Source organism: Solenopsis invicta, chromosome 4 (assembly GCF_016802725.1).
Source record: "Solenopsis invicta isolate M01_SB chromosome 4, UNIL_Sinv_3.0, whole genome shotgun sequence".
In the NCBI taxonomy this organism is placed as follows: domain Eukaryota; kingdom Metazoa; phylum Arthropoda; class Insecta; order Hymenoptera; family Formicidae; genus Solenopsis; species Solenopsis invicta.
In genome coordinates this window covers 19,650,794-19,670,343 of record NC_052667.1, presented here as the reverse complement: position 1 = coordinate 19,670,343, position 19,550 = coordinate 19,650,794, and the positions used below count along the sequence as shown (strand labels likewise).

At 30.8% G+C, this 19,550-nt stretch overlaps 1 protein-coding gene across 4 annotated transcripts in view; it reads right to left on the bottom strand.

Annotated features, from left to right (window-relative positions):
- Positions 1-15,442, bottom strand: part of LOC105199199 (multidrug resistance-associated protein 4) — a 30,176-nt gene extending 14,734 nt beyond the window's left edge. Inside the window, exons 1-3 of one of the 4 annotated variants that reach the window (XM_039448739.1) lie at positions 15,259-15,442; positions 777-887; positions 96-203 (exon numbers count right to left, since the gene is read on the bottom strand). In XM_039448739.1, the coding sequence (XP_039304673.1) occupies positions 96-203; positions 777-887; positions 15,259-15,332 (293 nt within the window). In that variant the 5' untranslated portion in view covers positions 15,333-15,442. Of the gene's footprint in view, positions 1-95; positions 312-432; positions 587-776; positions 888-15,258 lie in introns of those variants that run through there. The other 3 variants (XM_039448741.1, XM_026138109.2, XM_039448740.1) reach the window with 3 other exon arrangements.
- Positions 15,443-19,550: the final 4,108 nt, after the last annotated feature.

The window sequence follows — 19,550 nt, the reverse complement described above, 5'->3', positions numbered from 1 at the left end:
CTTTCAACTTGATTTCTCTCCAAAAATATGGTGTTTGCAACTTTAACCTTTAGACCGCTGAAAAATCTAAATGTAGAATCTTTGGAATAACTTACCTAACACTCAAAAACGTGTACGGAAGGTTCAATACATACCCCCCCCCCCATACATACATACGAATTGCGCTCCTGGCAGAGTTTGAAGCCGTCCGACCAACGAACACTCTCACCATAGAAAAATCGTAAATAAATTCAACGATATTTTTTGAGACTGGATTTCGAAGTTTGATCATAATATTTTTACTCTTCAATATTCTTACAATTATTCAAAATCTAATTTTACAATAACATAACACAAAGTCATTTTAAATATGATTTTATATGATTATTAATGTATTCGAATAATTCGAATTCAAATCGTAGAAATTCAAATCCGAATCGAATCAAATCTTACCTGATTCAATTCATATTCATAAGTAGTTGCCCATCTCTATTATGACTTTATCTTAAGAAATTTACCTTAATAAAATAGCTAACTTATAATTTCAAGACAATGTTTCATATCCTGTGTAAGTTTTTGATTTTAGTAACGCAATAACTGTTTTATGTCTAAAACTTTAAGCTAAAAAGCAGTATTGTTTATTAATTAATGACAAATTATTGTATATTAACAAAAATATTAATTGTACGTTTATACATATTACAAAAGTGTGTATAGCATCATGTAATAATAAATGATATTATCTTAAAATTATAAATTAGTTATTCTGCTAAAGCCTTAAGGATAAAATTATTTACTCTTCCAGTTTATCTCCCAAAAGTTCGCTTTCATCAGCTGGCATAACATTGTACATATTTTTCATCTCCAAATCATGATCCTTTCCATACCAGAATATTCCTGCCACCCACCTATGGATATAATAAAAAATTATATGTATAGCATATGTGAGAATGAATTTGTACTTTTATTGATTTATAAATGTTATGCCATTCTTTTATTATAAATTTGGACAATTTTTTCCAATTTGAATATTTTGAGAGAGAAAACCATTAATATTTTATGTCATATTTTTTTAACAATATAATGTGAAAAATGGCACCTTATTCTTACAAAGCTGAATAACTCGTGTCTTATCGCTTCTTCATCTCTTTAAAGTAGTTAAAAATACCTTTAAAAATTTATGAATATACTTTCAAGTTTTTAAAACAAATGTTTATACTTCGTTTTGGAACAAACAAAATGTAGTGTAATTTAATTATCGAAAATCAATCAAATTATATAAAAGTTATTTGATTTAAAAAATTGGAATATTTTATAATAAATGCTTATAAAAAAGTGATTAGGATTTTCTAGTTTAGGTATAAGGTTAAAAAAAATATAAGAACTCAAAAAGTCTACTAAATTTTTCAAAAAGTATAATTATTTGGGTATGTAAAAATAAATGAAGAGGCAAATAGGAAAAATCAAGTATCGCAAAAAACCCAGATAACCAAGCGAACTTTAGCCATAAACATTTATAAATGTCTATGGCTTTAGCACATCGAACAAATTAATGCACTATATATTATGTGTTGTGAACTTGTCGTAAATTTGCTGGCATCGGAATCTAATGTGGAATTGAGTTAGTAACAGGAAGGTACAGATACATTGTTACGATACATATTTTTACTCTCGCATTTTTATTTTTATTTATTTTAATTAATCAAAGCCAATATATGATTTAACAAAATAATTTAATTAATTTAATTAATTTCTTACTTTATTTCCTAGTGTAAAAGAATCTTCGAGAAAAATCAATTTAAATAATCGAAAGGCTTTGTTCTTTAAAATGAGCCCAGGAAAATCGTTTTACAATTTTTTTTACAAAGTTCAAATATCGACTTCAACAAAGATTAAGTAAGTGTTCAATAGCAAAATTAAAGGATCACCTACAGTTACTCTCCCAAAGAAAGTATAGCTTGATAAATCAGCATGAATGATAAATCAAATGTTTCCAAACGCATTTTACAGCTTGATGTTCCTACATACTTTTAATATCGACTTTGAAAATATATACTGATCTTTTACGGAACTATACGCGGATACAAATAAAGATGCGGCAAAATTTGTTACAAATTTTGCGAGTTTATTTGATGTGAACTAAAAATTGCACACAAATACTGTTTACAGCGTTTAAAAACGAGAATTTTTATCTTTAATTTGCTTATTTGTTGAGCGTTGCACGGATTTTATTCACCGAATTATTCAACATTAAAAAAAGTAACCATTTTTGCTTCAATGTTGCATAACTCAGTGAAAAAAAATCGTACAACGCTCAACAAGTACACAAATTAAAGGTAAAGATTCACGCTTTCGAATGCTGTAAACCGCATTTGCGTGCAATCTTTATTTTTCGTCGTAGAGCTTTGCAAAGTTAGTAAAAGATTTTGAGATTTGACGCATCCCTGTTTGAATCCGCGTAATTTCATAAACAATTTATGAATCGTTTAGTGACTTATCAATCTCAAAACTAGATTTCAAGCTTTAAAATGCTTTTTTTATCTTTTTTTTTCGATCATTTTTGACAAAGTTACACTCTCTTAAATTACACCTATTTTTCGGAGTTAGAATAAGTTATCCTTTATTTTGCAGTCGAGTGTGTATACAGAGTGTGCAAAAAAAGTGTGGAAACCCCTAAATATTTCCGTTTCCATGCATTTCACAAGAAAATGTTTCAGACAAAAGTTGTAGTTTTTAAAGATCTATTTACTGATCTTATCAGTTTGACCTTGGATGGCGTCGCTAAGGTCAGATCGAAATCACATTAATTTTTTTAAATAGAGCACCCTATTTTTGATTCCAGAATCTAATAGCTGGTGTCAAGATCTTTCCAAAACACTATAAGAAAGTTTATTTTTCTTAAGTACTTTCCGAGTTGTAAGACTTGAAAGCTACGGTGTACTGTAACTTTCAAGCGTTACAATTCGGAAAGTACTTAACAAAAATAAACTTTCTTATAGTGTTTTGTAAAAGTCTCGAAATAAACTACAAAAATGTGCAATAAAAGATACAATATTAGAGTATCGGTAGTTCCCTAACTAAAGGGTATCGGTACTTCCTTAACATTCTATATTTTTTTATTGCCTTTTCTTGTAGTTATTTTCGAGAGCTTGCCAAAACATTATAAATAAGTTCATTTTCGTTAAGGACTTTCTGAATTATGACGCTTAAAAGTTACAGTACACCGTAGCTATCAAGCCTCACAAATCAGAAAGTACTCAACGAAAATAAACTTTTTTGTAGTGTTTTGAAAAGGTCTTGACACCAGCTATTAGATCCTGAAATTAAAAATAAATTGTTTTATTTAAAAAAGTTAATGTTTGATCTGACCTTGGTGACGCCATCCAAGGTCAAACTGATAAGATCAGTAAATAAATCTTTTGAAACTCTACAACTTTTGTCTGAAACATTTTCTTGTGAAATGCAAAGAAACGGAAATATTTAGGGGTTTCCACACTTTTTGCATATCCTGTATACTATAAATAAATATAATTATATACAGTTATATATAAAAATTTTTTGTCGGGTTATATATATATATATATACAGGGTGTCCGGGAACTAGAGAACTTACCGTTTTGACAACTTAAAGGAGATAAAAAGGGACAAAAAAGTCTTATACCATTTTGCGATATTCGCTATAATTATCGAATTATAAAATAAGACGTATGAGCCAATGTGCGGTGACGCCGCGCCATCGCGCCTAGAGTCCTATACAGGGTGATTCAGAACGACCCATGTGTCCCTGTAAAGACGTGTTCTTGAATAAATTCTGAGACGATTTTTCCTATACGAAAAATTTGTCCGATACTTACTTTTTGAATAATAAGAGGATAAAGTTAGCGAATCACGAGCCGTGTACACATGGTAGACAAAGGCGGCGCAACTCACCGTCCGACGCGGGCGCTTACCTGTGTCGGACGGTGAGTTGCGCCGCCTTTGTCTACCATGTGTACACGGCCCGTGATTCGCTAACTTTATCCTCTTATTATTCAAAAAGTAAGTGTCGGACAAATTTTTCGTACAGGAAAAATCGTCTCAGAATTTATTCAAGAACACGTCTTTACAGGGACACATGGGTCGTTCTGAATCACCCTGTATAAAAAGAGAAGCGACATTGATGTCCGAAGCTCTGATTGGTAATCTGATTGATACTTGATTGGCTAAGCGAGCAGCCAATTGTGACCACAGCTGTTTGTAGAATGATACGAATGGTGTTTGATGACGTTAAAGCGGTCCCAAAATGGTGGTGCAGGACTCAATTGGATAGTGAAGGTTATGGTGGGGGTTCGATAGTAGTGACTTCTCAGTTTGGAAAATTTCCCCATGGACAGAATCAAAGTCCTTGGGTGTATAGTCGTGAGCTAAAAGGTTGCAACACATTTTCTTCGATTGTTTTTGAAATGTAGACTTGCTCATTAAACGGCGAACGTCATTGGTTCTTACCTGTGGATCCAACCAATTAAGCATCAAACCATCTACCATCAAAAAAAATGTATTGCTACCTTTTAGCTCACGACTATACACGCGGTGCGGCAAATTCAGACCGTCGCGCCGTGCAAATTCAAACAACGACGCGTCATCTGTCCCGCCGCGCGCTCTTGCCTATGAGCTAGGTGCGATGGCGCGGCATCACCGCACATTGGCTCATACGTTTTATTTTATAATTCGATAATTATAGCGAATATCGTAAAATGGTATAAGACGTTTTTGTCCCTTTTTATCTCCTTTAAGTTGTTAAAACAGTAAATTCCCTAGTTCCCGGACACCCTGTGTATATATATATATATATATATATATATCCATATATAATTATACATAATTATCTGTTATAATTATATATATTTTAATATATATTATATAGACATATAATTACATGTATAATTATATAGGCTGATCCATAATGATTGGAACAACTATTTACAATGAGAGATGACTTACTGACTTCACTGCATATAAATTACATGGAGTACAGTCGGTAAGTCATCTCTTATGGTAAATAGTTCTTCCAACCATTACATGGATTACCCTGTATATGAGATTATATATAAAAAAATTTTTCTCGGATGCTATGTGTAATAAAATGTATATTATTATTTGACATACTTGCATTTTATTTTTATATTTATATAGGTTAGATCAATGCATAACGGTTTTAATATGCATCAATGTCAGTGCCGTCTTCAGGCGTGGGCCCGATGGGCCCGGGCCCAGGGCCCCGTGTTAAAGAGGGCCCCACTGTTAAGCCAAAAATAAAAATAAAACAAAAAAATTTCCCAATATAATGAAATAAAAAATAATTGCTAATATAAATTTTAAGTTTTCGCGCGGTGCGCCATGCTGCGCTGCATGTCTCCGCTTGAGAGTCACACAGAGTTTTTATGCTTTGTTTATTTCAGCCAATAAGATTGTCTTAGCCGAAATCTATTTCTCCGAAATCGAATTCTCATTGGTTGAAAGTAGAGTCCTATATAAAGAGAGAAGCGACATCGAACCCTTACCATCTTTAGTATCCAATTGAGTCCTCCACCGCCATTTTGGGACCGCTCCAACGTTATTAAACACCATTCGTATCATTCTGCAAACAATTGTGGTCACAATATGGCTGCTCGCTTAGCCAATCAAGTATCAAACAGATTACCAATCAGAGCTTCGGACATCAATGTCGCTTCTCTCTTTATATAGGACTCTAGTTGAAAGGATTTTAGAATTAAAGCGCCATTTACAATGTGACGTTTATTTGCATGGATCGCCAAAATCTAGTAATTTCCTATATCGCATTTACGCACTCATGTAAATGCAGCCTAATCGCTATGGACTTCGGGAGTTTTTCCTGACTTCGTTCTACTTAGAGTCCTATATAAAGAGAGAAGCGACATTGATGTCCGAAGCTCTGATTGGTAATCTGATTGATACTTGATTAGCTAAGTGAGCAGCTATATTGTGACCACAGCTGTTTGCAGAATAATACGAATGGTGTTTGATGACGTTAGAGTGGTCCCAAAATGGCAGTAGAGGACTCAATTGGATACTGAAAGTTGTGGTGGGGGTTCGATGTCGCTTCTCTCTTTATATAGGACTCTAGTTCTACTTAGCGATAATTAACAATTCCAAAGTTGGTTGAAAGGTATGGTGTAAGATGCAAATGTGCAAATGTACTGAATAGCTGAATAATCACAAAATATATGCATAATAACATAGCTTTTTCCAAACAAGCCGAATAAAAAATGAGATTAGGAGTTCTATGATCCACAAAAAGGTAAACTATTTATTATTTATGGGTATCAAAAGTGCTATATTAAGTTAGGAGTTAGATTTTGAGGAAGTAATTGAAGATTTTACTCGTCAAAAATCAAGAAAGAAGCCTTTAGTAAATGTTTGATGCAAAAGGCTGCCAAATATGTGTACATTCTCTTTCAGTTTTAATGCAATGTTAATATTAGAAATAACAAAAATTAATAATTAATATACTTATTTTATTAAAATGTTAATTCTTGTTTCAAAAAATGTTTTTAAAAAAGGGCCCCTTAATTAGTGTAGGCCCTAGGGCCCTTAGTATATGAAAGACGGCCCTAATCAATGTGTAACTATGTGTGCAGTCCAATCAAATTCATTATGTATTGTTATTACTGTATAGAATTTAGTTGATAGAATACTACTGCATCAAGTTAAATCAATGTGATTATGTCGATATAGACTCGAACCTCGTGTAAATACGATGATTGCGAGAGTAGAGAAAGAATTTGTGAAGGACGCACACACGTTTATCATTTGTAATAAGAGACAGTCGTGGTTAGTCGTTCTTGAGATGTAAGCCAGTAAATCCGTGGTGGGATTAGACATGGTGTATGCAGTTTGCAGGCATCTTTCTCTAATTTTTGTCCTCTCATTCATTAGGCCTGTTCATGTTGTTGCCCTTTTTGAATTAATTTCTTTGTCGTCTCTCTTTTTCTTACGATCGAATATATATTTATCTCATTTCGAGTACAAAAATTTTAGGGGATTTCAAGCAACTCGAACAAACCTATTTTCTCGACGCGAAATCCCCAGGTGTACCAACCTTGTTTAACTCCGTAATATTGTTGCAACTGAATGTGATTGTCTTTGTTGTACGCATGTGATTCTGTATTCTATCGGTCTCTTTTTATCGCATACGTGAATGTACTCCCAAGGACTTTGATTCTGTCCATGGGGAAATTTTCCAAACTGAGAAGTCGCTATCTTTCTACATACTTGCAGTTCATGATTAACGTAACAACTAGAGCTTATTGGTCGTTACGATAATCATGAATTGCGAGTATGTAGAAGGGTGGTGACTTTTCAATTTGGAAAATTTCCCCATGGACAGAATCAAAATTCTTGGGTGTACGAGAGCCTCGAGCTGAAGGAAGCGTGGGGTGTTTACGATGACTAATCGGATCTCGGATTGGATTGAACAATGGCACTCAACGTAGGTATAGAAAATTTCCCTAAGCTAATCGGATTGACGATTGCTGTCTCAAATGTAATCCGATTGATGACGAAAGCGTGGAGACCGAGAAGCATGCTTGAAAAGTCTCTTTATTTTTTAAAATAATAACACAAAAAATCAAAGATAAAGTTAAAAAGAATGATTTAAATTTAGATTTATTGTAATTTTTTTGTCTAAACACTGGATTTCGTTTAAATTTCTGTTTGTAAAAATTAATTAATCTATTCTAAAGGTTGTGGTTATATCGAAAACAAATCAAACTTAATAAAACAATTATTAATTATTAGGTACATATTAAAGCATATAATATTTCAAGCATATCATATAGAATTCCTGTTTATTATAAACTCAGTAAAAATAACTTTGAAATTATTCAACTACATTATACATTAATCAATATTAATTTATATGTTAAAAATCAATAATGTATCTGAAAATGTTTTTTTTATTCTTTTCCAAATCGTAAATAAACTTCAACTCCAAGAATAAATAAAAATTACTGGAAAATGGATTGAAAAGGCATTATTGAACATTATCAATTTGTGCTAACTTAAAATTTGTAAAATCTGCTATTCTTTGTTAGTTGTTCATTAGAGAGTAATAATATAAGAACGGAATATACATAAATAAAATTAAAATAATTGTATGCATATATGATGTGTATATTACATTTTTATATTATTACTCTCTAATAAACAACTAATAAAGAAAAGTAGATTTTACAAATTTTAAGTTAGCACAAATTGATATTGTTCAATAATGCCCTCTTCATATAAATCCATTTTCCAGTAATTTTTATTTATTCATGGAATTGAAGTTTATTTACGATCTGGAAAAGAATAAAGAGAACATTTTTAGAAACATTATTGATTTTTAACATATAAATTAATATTGATTAATGTATAATGTAGTTGAATAATTTCAAAGTTATGTTTACTAAGTTTATAATAAACAGGAATTCTATATGATGTGCTTGAAATATTATGTGCTTTAATATGTACCTAATAATTAATAATTGTTTTATTAATTTTGATTTGTTTCCGATATAACCACAAACTTTAGAATAGATTAATTAATTTTTACAAACAGAAATGTAAACAAAATCCAGTATTTAGACAAAAAAAATTACAATAAATCTAAATTCAAATCATTCTTTTTAACTTAATCTTTGATTTTTTGTGTTATTATTTAAAAAAATAAAGAGATTTACTTTTCAAACATGCTTCTCGGTCTCCACGCTTTCGTCATCAATCGGATTACATTTGAGACAGCAATCGTCAATCCAATTAGCCTAGGGAAATTTTCTATACTTACGTTGAGTACCACCCACATACCACGTAATATTGCAGTGATATCATAGCAATATCACTTTTACATTGCAATATTACAAATGAAATATTGCAGAAATATCACGAAATATTACTGTGATATCACAGTAATATCAAAATGTCCGCGAAAACGCATCACAGTAATATTACTGTGATATTTCATAGTAATATTATTGTGATATTTCACAATATTTCTGTGATGTTTATGTGATATTTAAATAATATTGCAAAAAATTAAATAAATAAATTATTTCAATTTATTTTATTTTTATTGTTATTTTTAATATTATTTTTATATCGTTACATGTAATATATATTAAACATAAAAAAAATAATTATATTTATTAAAACAGAATACATTAATGTAAACGTAATAAATGTTTAATTTACAAAAAAAATCTCTTATATCCTTTTTCATTTTTGTTAAAAAAGATTCAATTTGAATTATAATTTTAATTTATGTTCAAGATTAAATAACAATACAAAATATTATTTACATGTAAAAATATAAAATTTTATATGGAACAGCGTTCCACACGTACCCCTTTAAAAAAAATTGATAAACTTGTTTCAATAAACTGATTACTGATTAGTAACTGACAAAATATAATCAGTTACTGATCAGTAATCAGTTTATTGAAACAAGTTTATTAACTTTTTTTTCAAGGAACGTTACATTGGAAAAAAATTAGAACAAGTATTCGTTTCCAAATTACAACAAGCAACAATTTTCTTTAAAATCTCACTGAAGTGTGAGCTAGTGAGTCGGCCCGGTCGGCCGCAGTGGCGTCTAGATATAACATCTGAGGCTGCACTTGACTCACGAGAAGGTCTCCAGAGGCGCGGCCACCTAGCGGTGGTGCCAGCACTCACTTGTTTGCGTGGAGTCTTATACACACGGCGGGACCGCATAGCGGCTGTGTACGCGCTCGCTTGTTTCGTCGTATGTTGTGACGGTCGGTGACCGAGCCGCAACATTATATACATACATATAATCAATGAACATTGTAAAATACCTAATTAATGATAGAATATATATAATCATATTTTTTAATAGAGTTGAAAAAAAAGTGAAATCTAAAGAAAAATTTGTTGGAAATTTAATATTTTAATTAACTTGAAAAACCTTTTACTGTGGTATATAATAGTCTAATCAATATTAATGAATAAACTATTTCACAAAATAATGTATCGAGCAGTAAATATTAAATGACGTAAAAATGTATATTTTTTTAAAAACTTCTTAATATACTTTGAAATATTTATTGCCAAGTGAATAATAAATGTGTATTAACAAAACTTTTTGTAAACATTTTTTTTTTAAATTCCTCATGATAAAAATTTTTAAAAATTAAAATCAATTTTGTGCTCCTGTAAAAATTATAAATGACAATAAGATAAATACAAAGGTTTTTCTGTAATTTTTTAATAAAATCATTATTGATCGAGTTGTAAAGCAACAATTAAATTGATAAATTACATAGAAGAGCGTACATTATAGTTTATACATATATACAGTTTAAGGACTAAACTAAGTAAATATCTAAACTAATAATAAAGTTAATTAATTTTTTTTCTTAACATTTACTTTTATTCCACGAAAGGGCAAAGACATAATTATTTTATTTGTAAGTTGATTTCTTCTATAGGATACCGAAATTACCAAGAATATTAAGGATACTAAAAATATCGAAATTAATCAAAGAGATAGTGGCGTTGCATTAATAAGACATAATAAAAACGTGGTTTGACATTACCTTGTTCTTTGAAATTAAATATTGTAACAATATATTGCAATGATATCATTGGAATATTTTAATGTTATTATCACTGTGTAATATCACAATAATATTTCTGTGATATTTCTGTGATATCAGTGGAATATTTCAATGTCATTATCACTGTGTAATATCACAGTAATATTTCTGTGATATTTCACAGTAATATGTAATATTTCTGTGATATTGCAATGATTCTGTGATATCATAGAAATATTACGTGCTATGTGGACATTGTTCAATCCAATCCGAGATCCGATTAGTTATCGTAAACACCCGTGATTTGCATGTAAGTGATATTTTTTAATATTTTATAACAATTAAACAATTATATCAACATTAAATATTAAATTGGAAAAGTTAAACAATAACACAAGCAAATAAAGTCACGTACTTCTTACAGTGATATATCTGAAGAATATACTCAAAAATTTTTTTAAAGAAATATTTAAAAAAATCTAAAAAGTTATTATTTTTTAAGTAAATTATAATGTTTTACGTTTCTCTTTGTTCATTTTTTACTACATTTAATTTAAAATTTAACACAACATAAAAATAATACACATTTTACACTATCACTGAAGAACGTTTATTAATTTTTTTTAACAACATAGGCTCAATGCACACAGGACGCGTCAACGCGTTACGCGTGGCGGATAGCCAATCATTCTTTTGCTTTCTTATTTCTTTCCATAAAAACGAAAAAATGATTGACTACCTCGCCACGCGTAACGCGTTGACGCGTGCTGTGTGAATTGAGCAATAGTCTGGAATCATAAGATGTTTTTAAAGCTGATCACACATGTTCAAGTAAACTTGTCAAGTATTCAAGTCAACCTGAACGTATATATCATATTTGCTGTACAGTTAACGTACAGTTTTACGTAACTGTACGTAACTGTACACCCAAGGACTTTGATTCTGTCCATGGGGAAATTTTCCAAACTAAGAAGTCGCTATCTTTCTACATATTTACAGTTCATGAATAACGTAACGACCCATAAGCTCTAGTTGTTTCATTAATCATGAACTGCAAATATGTAGAAAGTGGTGACTTCTCAGTTTGGAAAATTTCCCCATGGATAGAATCAAAGTCCTTGGGTGTACAGTTACGTTTTACGTAACTGTTTTACTTAACACTGTACGTAACTGTACAGTTTTATCATCTAGACGTTCCAATATTTAACAAGCATGCTTGTGCAAATATGTATGTATAGCTTAAAAGTCATTATGTGAAACAAACATCAAAGAAAATTGCTCTTTATCTGAAATTAGAAATTCAACAATGGCAATGAAAAAAGCAATTGAGAAGCAATTACTTTTTAAGAACGAATTTAAAAGAAAATTAATGTAGAGTTATTTGCCAGGTAAAAATGTATGACTGTTATGTAATAGCATTATTAATATTAATTAAATTGAGCAATTATGAATACAGAAGGAACAATTAGAGAGCAATTCTTTTCTGTATATTTCAACGTAATTACTTTTATTCGCAGCGCCAACTTCCGATTGGTTTGAATTGAGCTTGTCACGCCGCTACACACGCTCTGATTTACTCGAACAAGCCAGTTTGACAAAAGTAAATTGAACGCTCTTTCGTATTTCCTCAAGTCGCTTGCATAAGCTAAAATAATTGTAATTATGTCATGTAGATGTTTCGATAGCTTTGATGAGCATATTTAAGGTGCAATTTCACGCAGCGAGTAAAAGCTGGCGTTTTACTCCCACTCAATCGCAACGCAAAGCAGCGTTAAAAAGCTAAACGCTATCGCTTCTATCTTTTTCATATAGCGAATAAAAGCTGGCGTTTTACCCTTACTCCACCCAACTCCACCGCAATGCAAAGCAGCGTTAAAAGCGGCAATTGCTAAGTACATAATCTGACATAACCGCAAAAATGGAGTTGGAATATTATAATCAATATATCGAGTATGTAAAATATTATAAACACACAGTGGCGGTTATAGCTGAAATTAGAAGACGACGTATAGCTGCTGCAATTGCTGCAATGTATTTGTTAAAAAAAGAAAAAGAAATAGATAAAAAAAAAGTTTTGGGTAGCTCCGATTTTTGTAAATCGTAATGAGCACAATTTCTTTTTTGCATTGGGCCAAATTGTTACTAATGTATTTACCGCTTTTAGGATAAAAATAATATGAATTTTTATCTATGTAACATTCATTATATCCCTCCATACAAGAATGCCGATATATTTCTTCACTTTCTTGTATGGTACAAACAAGTGTTTTGCACACACCACAAGTATATGAGGGTATAACAGAAGTATAACAGAATTTCCTACAATATAAAAAACACAGTTATTAACACAATATAACAAATAAAGCTATCTGACATAAATAAATAAAAAACAAAAAGCAACCTAGCCTAAAAGTATGCTTACTATATGTATATAATATATATTAATTTTGTTTGTATTTTCAGATGATGTCGATTGATTTAACCTTTCAGTCATAATTTTTTTCTTATATATTTACTTTTGGAAGGTAATTAATTTGAAATGTAATATTTAAATTTCAGCGTCGTTTTGCTAAAAGTTGGACTGTGTCGAACTTTGAGCGTTTATTCGCTGGATTCGCCAAATTGATGGAGAGGGAGTAAAACGCCAGCTTTTATTTGCTGCGTGAACTTGCGCCTTTATTCATACTTGAACTTGAGTGGTCAGCTTGAGATATTATTTTACTGTTAAAAATGTGTACTCTTTAAAACGACTTATTATTCAATGTTAGATTTTCGAATTACGTACTTCTCTCGAAATTGCGCGTACTACAAACTTATTCTTACAGAGAAAAGGATACAACAAACATATAGCAGTGTGTGACAAAGATGCAATCAAAACAGTTGTAGCAACTTGATATCATCAAACATTTAGTTTTTCGTAGTTGGCCAACCTGGGGATTTCGCGCAGCTTGACGCGAAAAAGAGGCGTGATTTCCGAGTTTTGCACACACCATCCGTTTGTTTTCTGTTCCTGAATTCTCTAAATAAGTGTACACTTAAAATGAAATAGATAGATGTTTCAAAGTTAGCGAAAGCAAGAAGGAACCTTCCAGTGCAGTCTAGTAGAGGAATAGAAAACAAGCCTCATCTCTACTTCCACCATGAGTAAAGCCTGCCGCAGACGATACGTTTTTTCTTACGGGATTGCTTACGCGCTCCCGTACTGGAAATGGGTAGCTTACGGGCTACGCTACTGGCTCGCGTACTGGATTTTCGTAATAAATCATGTCCTATTTTTCTTACGTGATTCTGTACTGGTTTATTGTGAAAGCCAATCAGGACGCAGTCTGTATAGGTTATACTGGGTTATATCAGGTTATACTGTCGAAGTGTTGTCAAAGTTCAAACGTGAATTCACTTCGCAAACGTCGTGCAAAAATGAAAAGACTTCAAAATAGTCCAAAAAAGTATTTTATGTTTAATAGAGGCCTACTAATAGGAACCATGTTTATATGCGATAAACACACCAAATTACCATAATAAGCACAGTAAAAGTAAGGCATTAAAGAATGTATTGACTGTCGACTCCATAAACGTCGGCGATATTTATTTTGTTGTCGCAATTTTTCAATAATTAAAAATAATGCAATAGCAATTTTACGACAATGTACAACTGTTGCAATAATTTCATCCATCTCATCTATCTCATCCATATTTAAGCGTGCCGCTTCTATGAAACAAATTTCAGTTGCTCAGCCCGTACGAAAACTCACACCGTGTGAAGCCACGGCCAGTAGCACTGCCAGTACCATTGCCCGTACGGTAGCAAGTAAGAAAATCCAGTTAGAAATCCAGTAAGAAAAAACATATCGTCTGCGGCAGGCTTAAACCTCGACAATTCGCACGATTCGCGGAAGCATTGTACAATTTGACTGACGATGAAACAATTGTGAAGAATAAACAAAGCATGCAAATTTATTTGAATGTCGCAATTTATTTTCAATGTATGAAACAAACAATTACTTTAAAATTAAAAAAAAAAGTAAATTAAATCGAGTTAAGCTACAAATTGATGCAAATAAACTTCAAAATCTTTTAGAATGCTTAAGGAACACCCTGTATATATGTTCGTAAAATATGAGATAATAGAATTATGCTATCACCACTTAATAATTCCTAATTTCAGTTAAGAACAGGAAATGGAAATAATCTTATCATAGATAAAACAATAATGTATATATGTTTCCCTCTTAAAGCAATTCATCACTATTTCAATACGTAATTTTTATCTAGGTTATCTTGCTTTCCTATAAATTTCCTCTTTCACTTTATCTTGAAATACGAGTTTGCATCGGATATTGCTGCAAATACGATGTGATGATCTTGACCAATTTCTCACAGTCATAATATTGTATAATCATCGCTTCCTAGACAACACGCATGTCCGGAATAGGGATATGACTTAAAAACATAGTACATCGTAAAGATGCCATTCAGCATAACATAGCTTAAAAACATCTTTAAGTCATGTTTTAAGAAATGTAATTTTTATCTAAAGTCCCGATTTTGGACATCGTATTATCTGCATTTCTTATTGTGATCATAATTAAAAGACAACCGATATAAACATGAATGTCGTGAGACACATGGTGTGTCTATATTGTAATTCGATTGATCTAGTTGTAACAGATACAAGGCGACTTACCAGAAGAACAATTTATTGATCGGATTTGCGGACGCCCGTGGATTTGGGTTGTTAGATTTCTTGGTGGTATCCATATCGATAAGAAATCGCAGATCAATCAACACGACCTAACAGTTACTGTGTTACACTGCCTTCTCGTGCATAGCGTGTGCTAACTTTATATCCCACTCTCACATATGTTAATCACATGTATATGCGCGCGCGCACGTGAAAACGTGGTACATATAGGGTGTATAAAAGTATAATAATGCGACATACAAGAATATTTTTAAAACAACACATTTCCAAAGAAAATGTTAGAGACAAAAAGTTTTTCAATGTTTAAAAAAAATCCGTTTTGTAGTATAATTTATTTTGATCTTTGGGCAGCATCACCTCATAATATAAAGGTCAATCTTTTAAATTTAAGAGATCTTTTAAATTTAATTTTGAAAATCTTTTTATTGCATATTCTTATAACTAAAGTCGGGGCATTTTTTTCAAAATAATATAAATAAAATTTTTTTAGTCGAGAATTCCTAAGAATTATAAATTTTCGAAGTTTCGTTTCAACAAAATAATTATTTATATAATTCTTGGGAATTCTTAATCGTAAAAAGTTTATTTTGAAAACGTTTTCATCTACTATAGAATATGCTATAGAAAAGGAGATTTAAAAATTCAAAAAATAATTGACCTTAACGATAATACCCAAGGTCAAATAAGATTTATGTCACAAAATGGATCTTTTTTTTTTAAACCTTGAAACATTTTTAAACATAATAAACTTTGTAAACAAAGACTATATAAATGATAGTAGGTGCGGTGCGTTATTATATTTTAATCTTTACTTGACTAATTAATCACATATGTTAACAAAATACAACTTTCTGGAATCAAGAGTCAGAATTTTCTCAACCAAAGTTTCTTCGGAAACGTGTAAACGTCATATTATAAAATGCCTATATTGTTGTTAATGATAACTTAATATGAAATCGAAACGTTCACCCAAGAAATTTTTGAATAAATTAAAAGGTTTTTTTTATTACAATAAAAATTACTTTGTGCTCGATCCATTAACCGTGCTTATACTCTCATTGGTCTTTTTGTCCCAGTCGACACAAATTGTAACTGCTATATAATTTGGGAATAATTCATCCTGTATATTACATAACTATATACAGCAGCGGTATATTTATTACAGGCATAATTCCGATAACTTGAATCTTCTTTGTCGAGGAATTAGTATGCGATAAAAAATTGTAAGATTACAAATAATAAAATGTCTGTTATGTAAGGCGAGTCTCTGCTTTTACTTATATAGTTGTGCAAGATGCGTTGTAATATTTTAATTGTCAAATAAATAGAAAATTGAACTTTTTTTAACCCTATAGGGTTAAATAAAAAAAATTAAATTTAAAAAATTATAGAAATGCCAATATATATAGACTGACACACATTGGGTATGTTTCTTTTTAGTTGGCATTCTTATAATTTTTTTTTAAGTCTAGACTAATCTAGTTGGCAAATTTAAACACATACATTTTTACCTTAATCATTAACCCATACAGCACAGAGAGATTGCAGGAACATTGCAGAATGATTTCATTGAAACATTGTAATATTGTATTTTGATTGCGAAACATTTCTGCAACATTGCTGGAAGATTGCAGCAACATTAAGATGTCCGCTTTTTGAAATATTGCATTGAAACATCCCATTTTTCTAAAATATTTACATAAATATTATTACATCACATAATTCTAATAAACAAAACAATATTTGTGTAACATTTTAAAAACATTTTTCGCAAAAAAAAATCTTGGGAATATTTTTTCGGAAATTTCCAAGCGGTCACCCATCCAAGTCGTGACTCTGGTGAACGTTGCTTGACTTCCGTGATCGCTGCGAACTGATTCCTCATGATGACCTGTGAACACTTTATGCTGATATGTGTATATAACTGGTAGTTCAGGTCAATATACGTTATCGAAAAAATAAAATATATGTAATTAAAGCACAACATTTATATAAACAAATATAAAATTATAGTTTTTTTTTACTAATTTTGCAAATGCAGAATAGCATCTGGAATAACTTTTCTGTTATTTGTTTAAATAAAATGCAATTAGAAAATATATATCAATATAATACAATAATTAAAATAAATATAAAAAACTTTTTATTAAAAAAACAATTAAAAAATATTGTTTGTTCATTGGGCTGTAGATCGAGGTTTCTTTATATATGGACCTATTTCATCTATTGATATAAATATTTATGTTTCTTAACAATACTATGATGCACACAGCACCACTGGACCGCATGCCTTTTTCTAGAGTCTTAAAGTCAACATTTGAAGGATGTCTGCAGACGTCTATGCAAAGTCGATTTGCAGTCAACTTTGAAAGCCTGACTTGGATGAGTCGACTTACAGTCGATATATGGACGGTTGTATTCTTAGGGAATATAGAGATTCAGCGGAAAATTTAAATTAGTAACGTCGCCCGAACTTAGTTTGCTAAATGCGGATGAATAATTATGGATGAGTTAAATTAATATCTAGATGCGCGGTCGCGACTCGCGCCTATGTAGGAAAAGCGAGTCGCAGACCGACCCTCTTTTACGCGAGTCAGCGAGTTCCAAGCACGCAAGATTATTAGATTTCAGTAATGGCTGAACCGATCAAGTTCTGAGTAGTCTCAAACGATAGCTTGGCCCTGACTTGTATAATAAAAGTGTTTTTATTTTTTCTCTCCGTGCCCTACGAGCGGAGATATCGCGACGCAAAGTCTAAATATTCTACATTTCATTTAAGAAACGTCGTCGTCGCCCTCAGGAATTCTCCCTTTCATATTTTCGACACAAGTAGCGCTGGCATACATCAGTCAGCCGTATGCGACTTGTGGTGTACTTGTGGTGTATGTGGTGTAGTATTTCTTGTCATCTTGTCAAGAATTGATAATTTTGAGGAAGATCAGTTACACGACCAAAGTAAGATAGAATGGATGTATTAAATCTTACGTAAACAATGTTTTATATATGTATTAAATTATATATAGTAAATGAAACGCTTTGGCTTTATTCATCTTTTTTCAATCGTGTCAAATTATATTTTTTTTAATTTCTTGTTATTGAAATGTTATATAAATGTGACGGAAAGATATGGAGCTTGGGCTGCAGTGTATGCAGCTGTCATTTGTTATCGCGGATAACATTAAATTTTTATCTGTAGTTATGTAACCCGCGTATAAAAAATCGTAATATTTCGACGTAACAATCCTTTAATAATACTTTTATATTTTCACCTTATTTTTATTATGTATAAAATTAATCAGTACAAAATTACCTTTTCAAAAAAAAAGGTAAAAAAAGCGCCTATGTGTGTTGCGCGCAACTTATTTTGAAAATATGTAATCTAATAAAAATGATATACGTTTATTAAAAAAAAAATGTGTGAAATCTTTTAAAGTGCGCTTATTATAAAGAGAATATACTTTTTCTACAAAATTAAAGTAGTAGTATTTGTATTTTCTTTGAAAAACTTCTATTTTAACCCAACTGCTAGTATCTTCAACTTTTATATAAATCCCACGTGGTACTATCTCTGTATTGTCATTGAAAAATCTTTGTATTTTAAAAATTCAAGTGATAGCATTTTTAATTCTCATTGAAAAAATTTATTCCAAGTAGTATTTCCTTAAATATTATGTAATTTAATTCAACCTAAACGCATTTTTCCAAAAAATCTTTTAAACAATCAAAGTGTACTATTTTTGTATTTCCATTGAAAAATCTTTCAATTTTAACCCAAGTGGTTGTATTTAATTTTAATAAGTTTCAATGGAATATATAACATTTAATTTAAAAGATTAAAGAGGAAATGGTACAAAATAAGAAAATTTTATTGAAATAAAAAATTTTTGATGTACAAAAACATGGCGCTGCTAAATAGAAAAAGCAATGAGAAGAATTGAATAATTTCTGTACAAAACCTAATTGCTACTATCTCTGTATTGTCATTGAAAATCTTCCAAACCAACTGGTATTTAATTGAAAATAAATAACATATTAAAATTTTGTAATCTATTTTAACCTAAATAATTTATATGTTAACAGAAATGTGAACATTTTATTGAAATAAAGAGTTTTTTCATCTTTATTTTTTTAAGATCCAAGTGGTACCTTAATTTGACTTACGATGTTACTTAAATGTTAATGAAACTAAAACTTATTTCATAAATTGCTTTTATAATGCATATTTTACAAGTGTTACATTTATTGCATTCTTTCTTATGTCTTTTCTGCTTTTC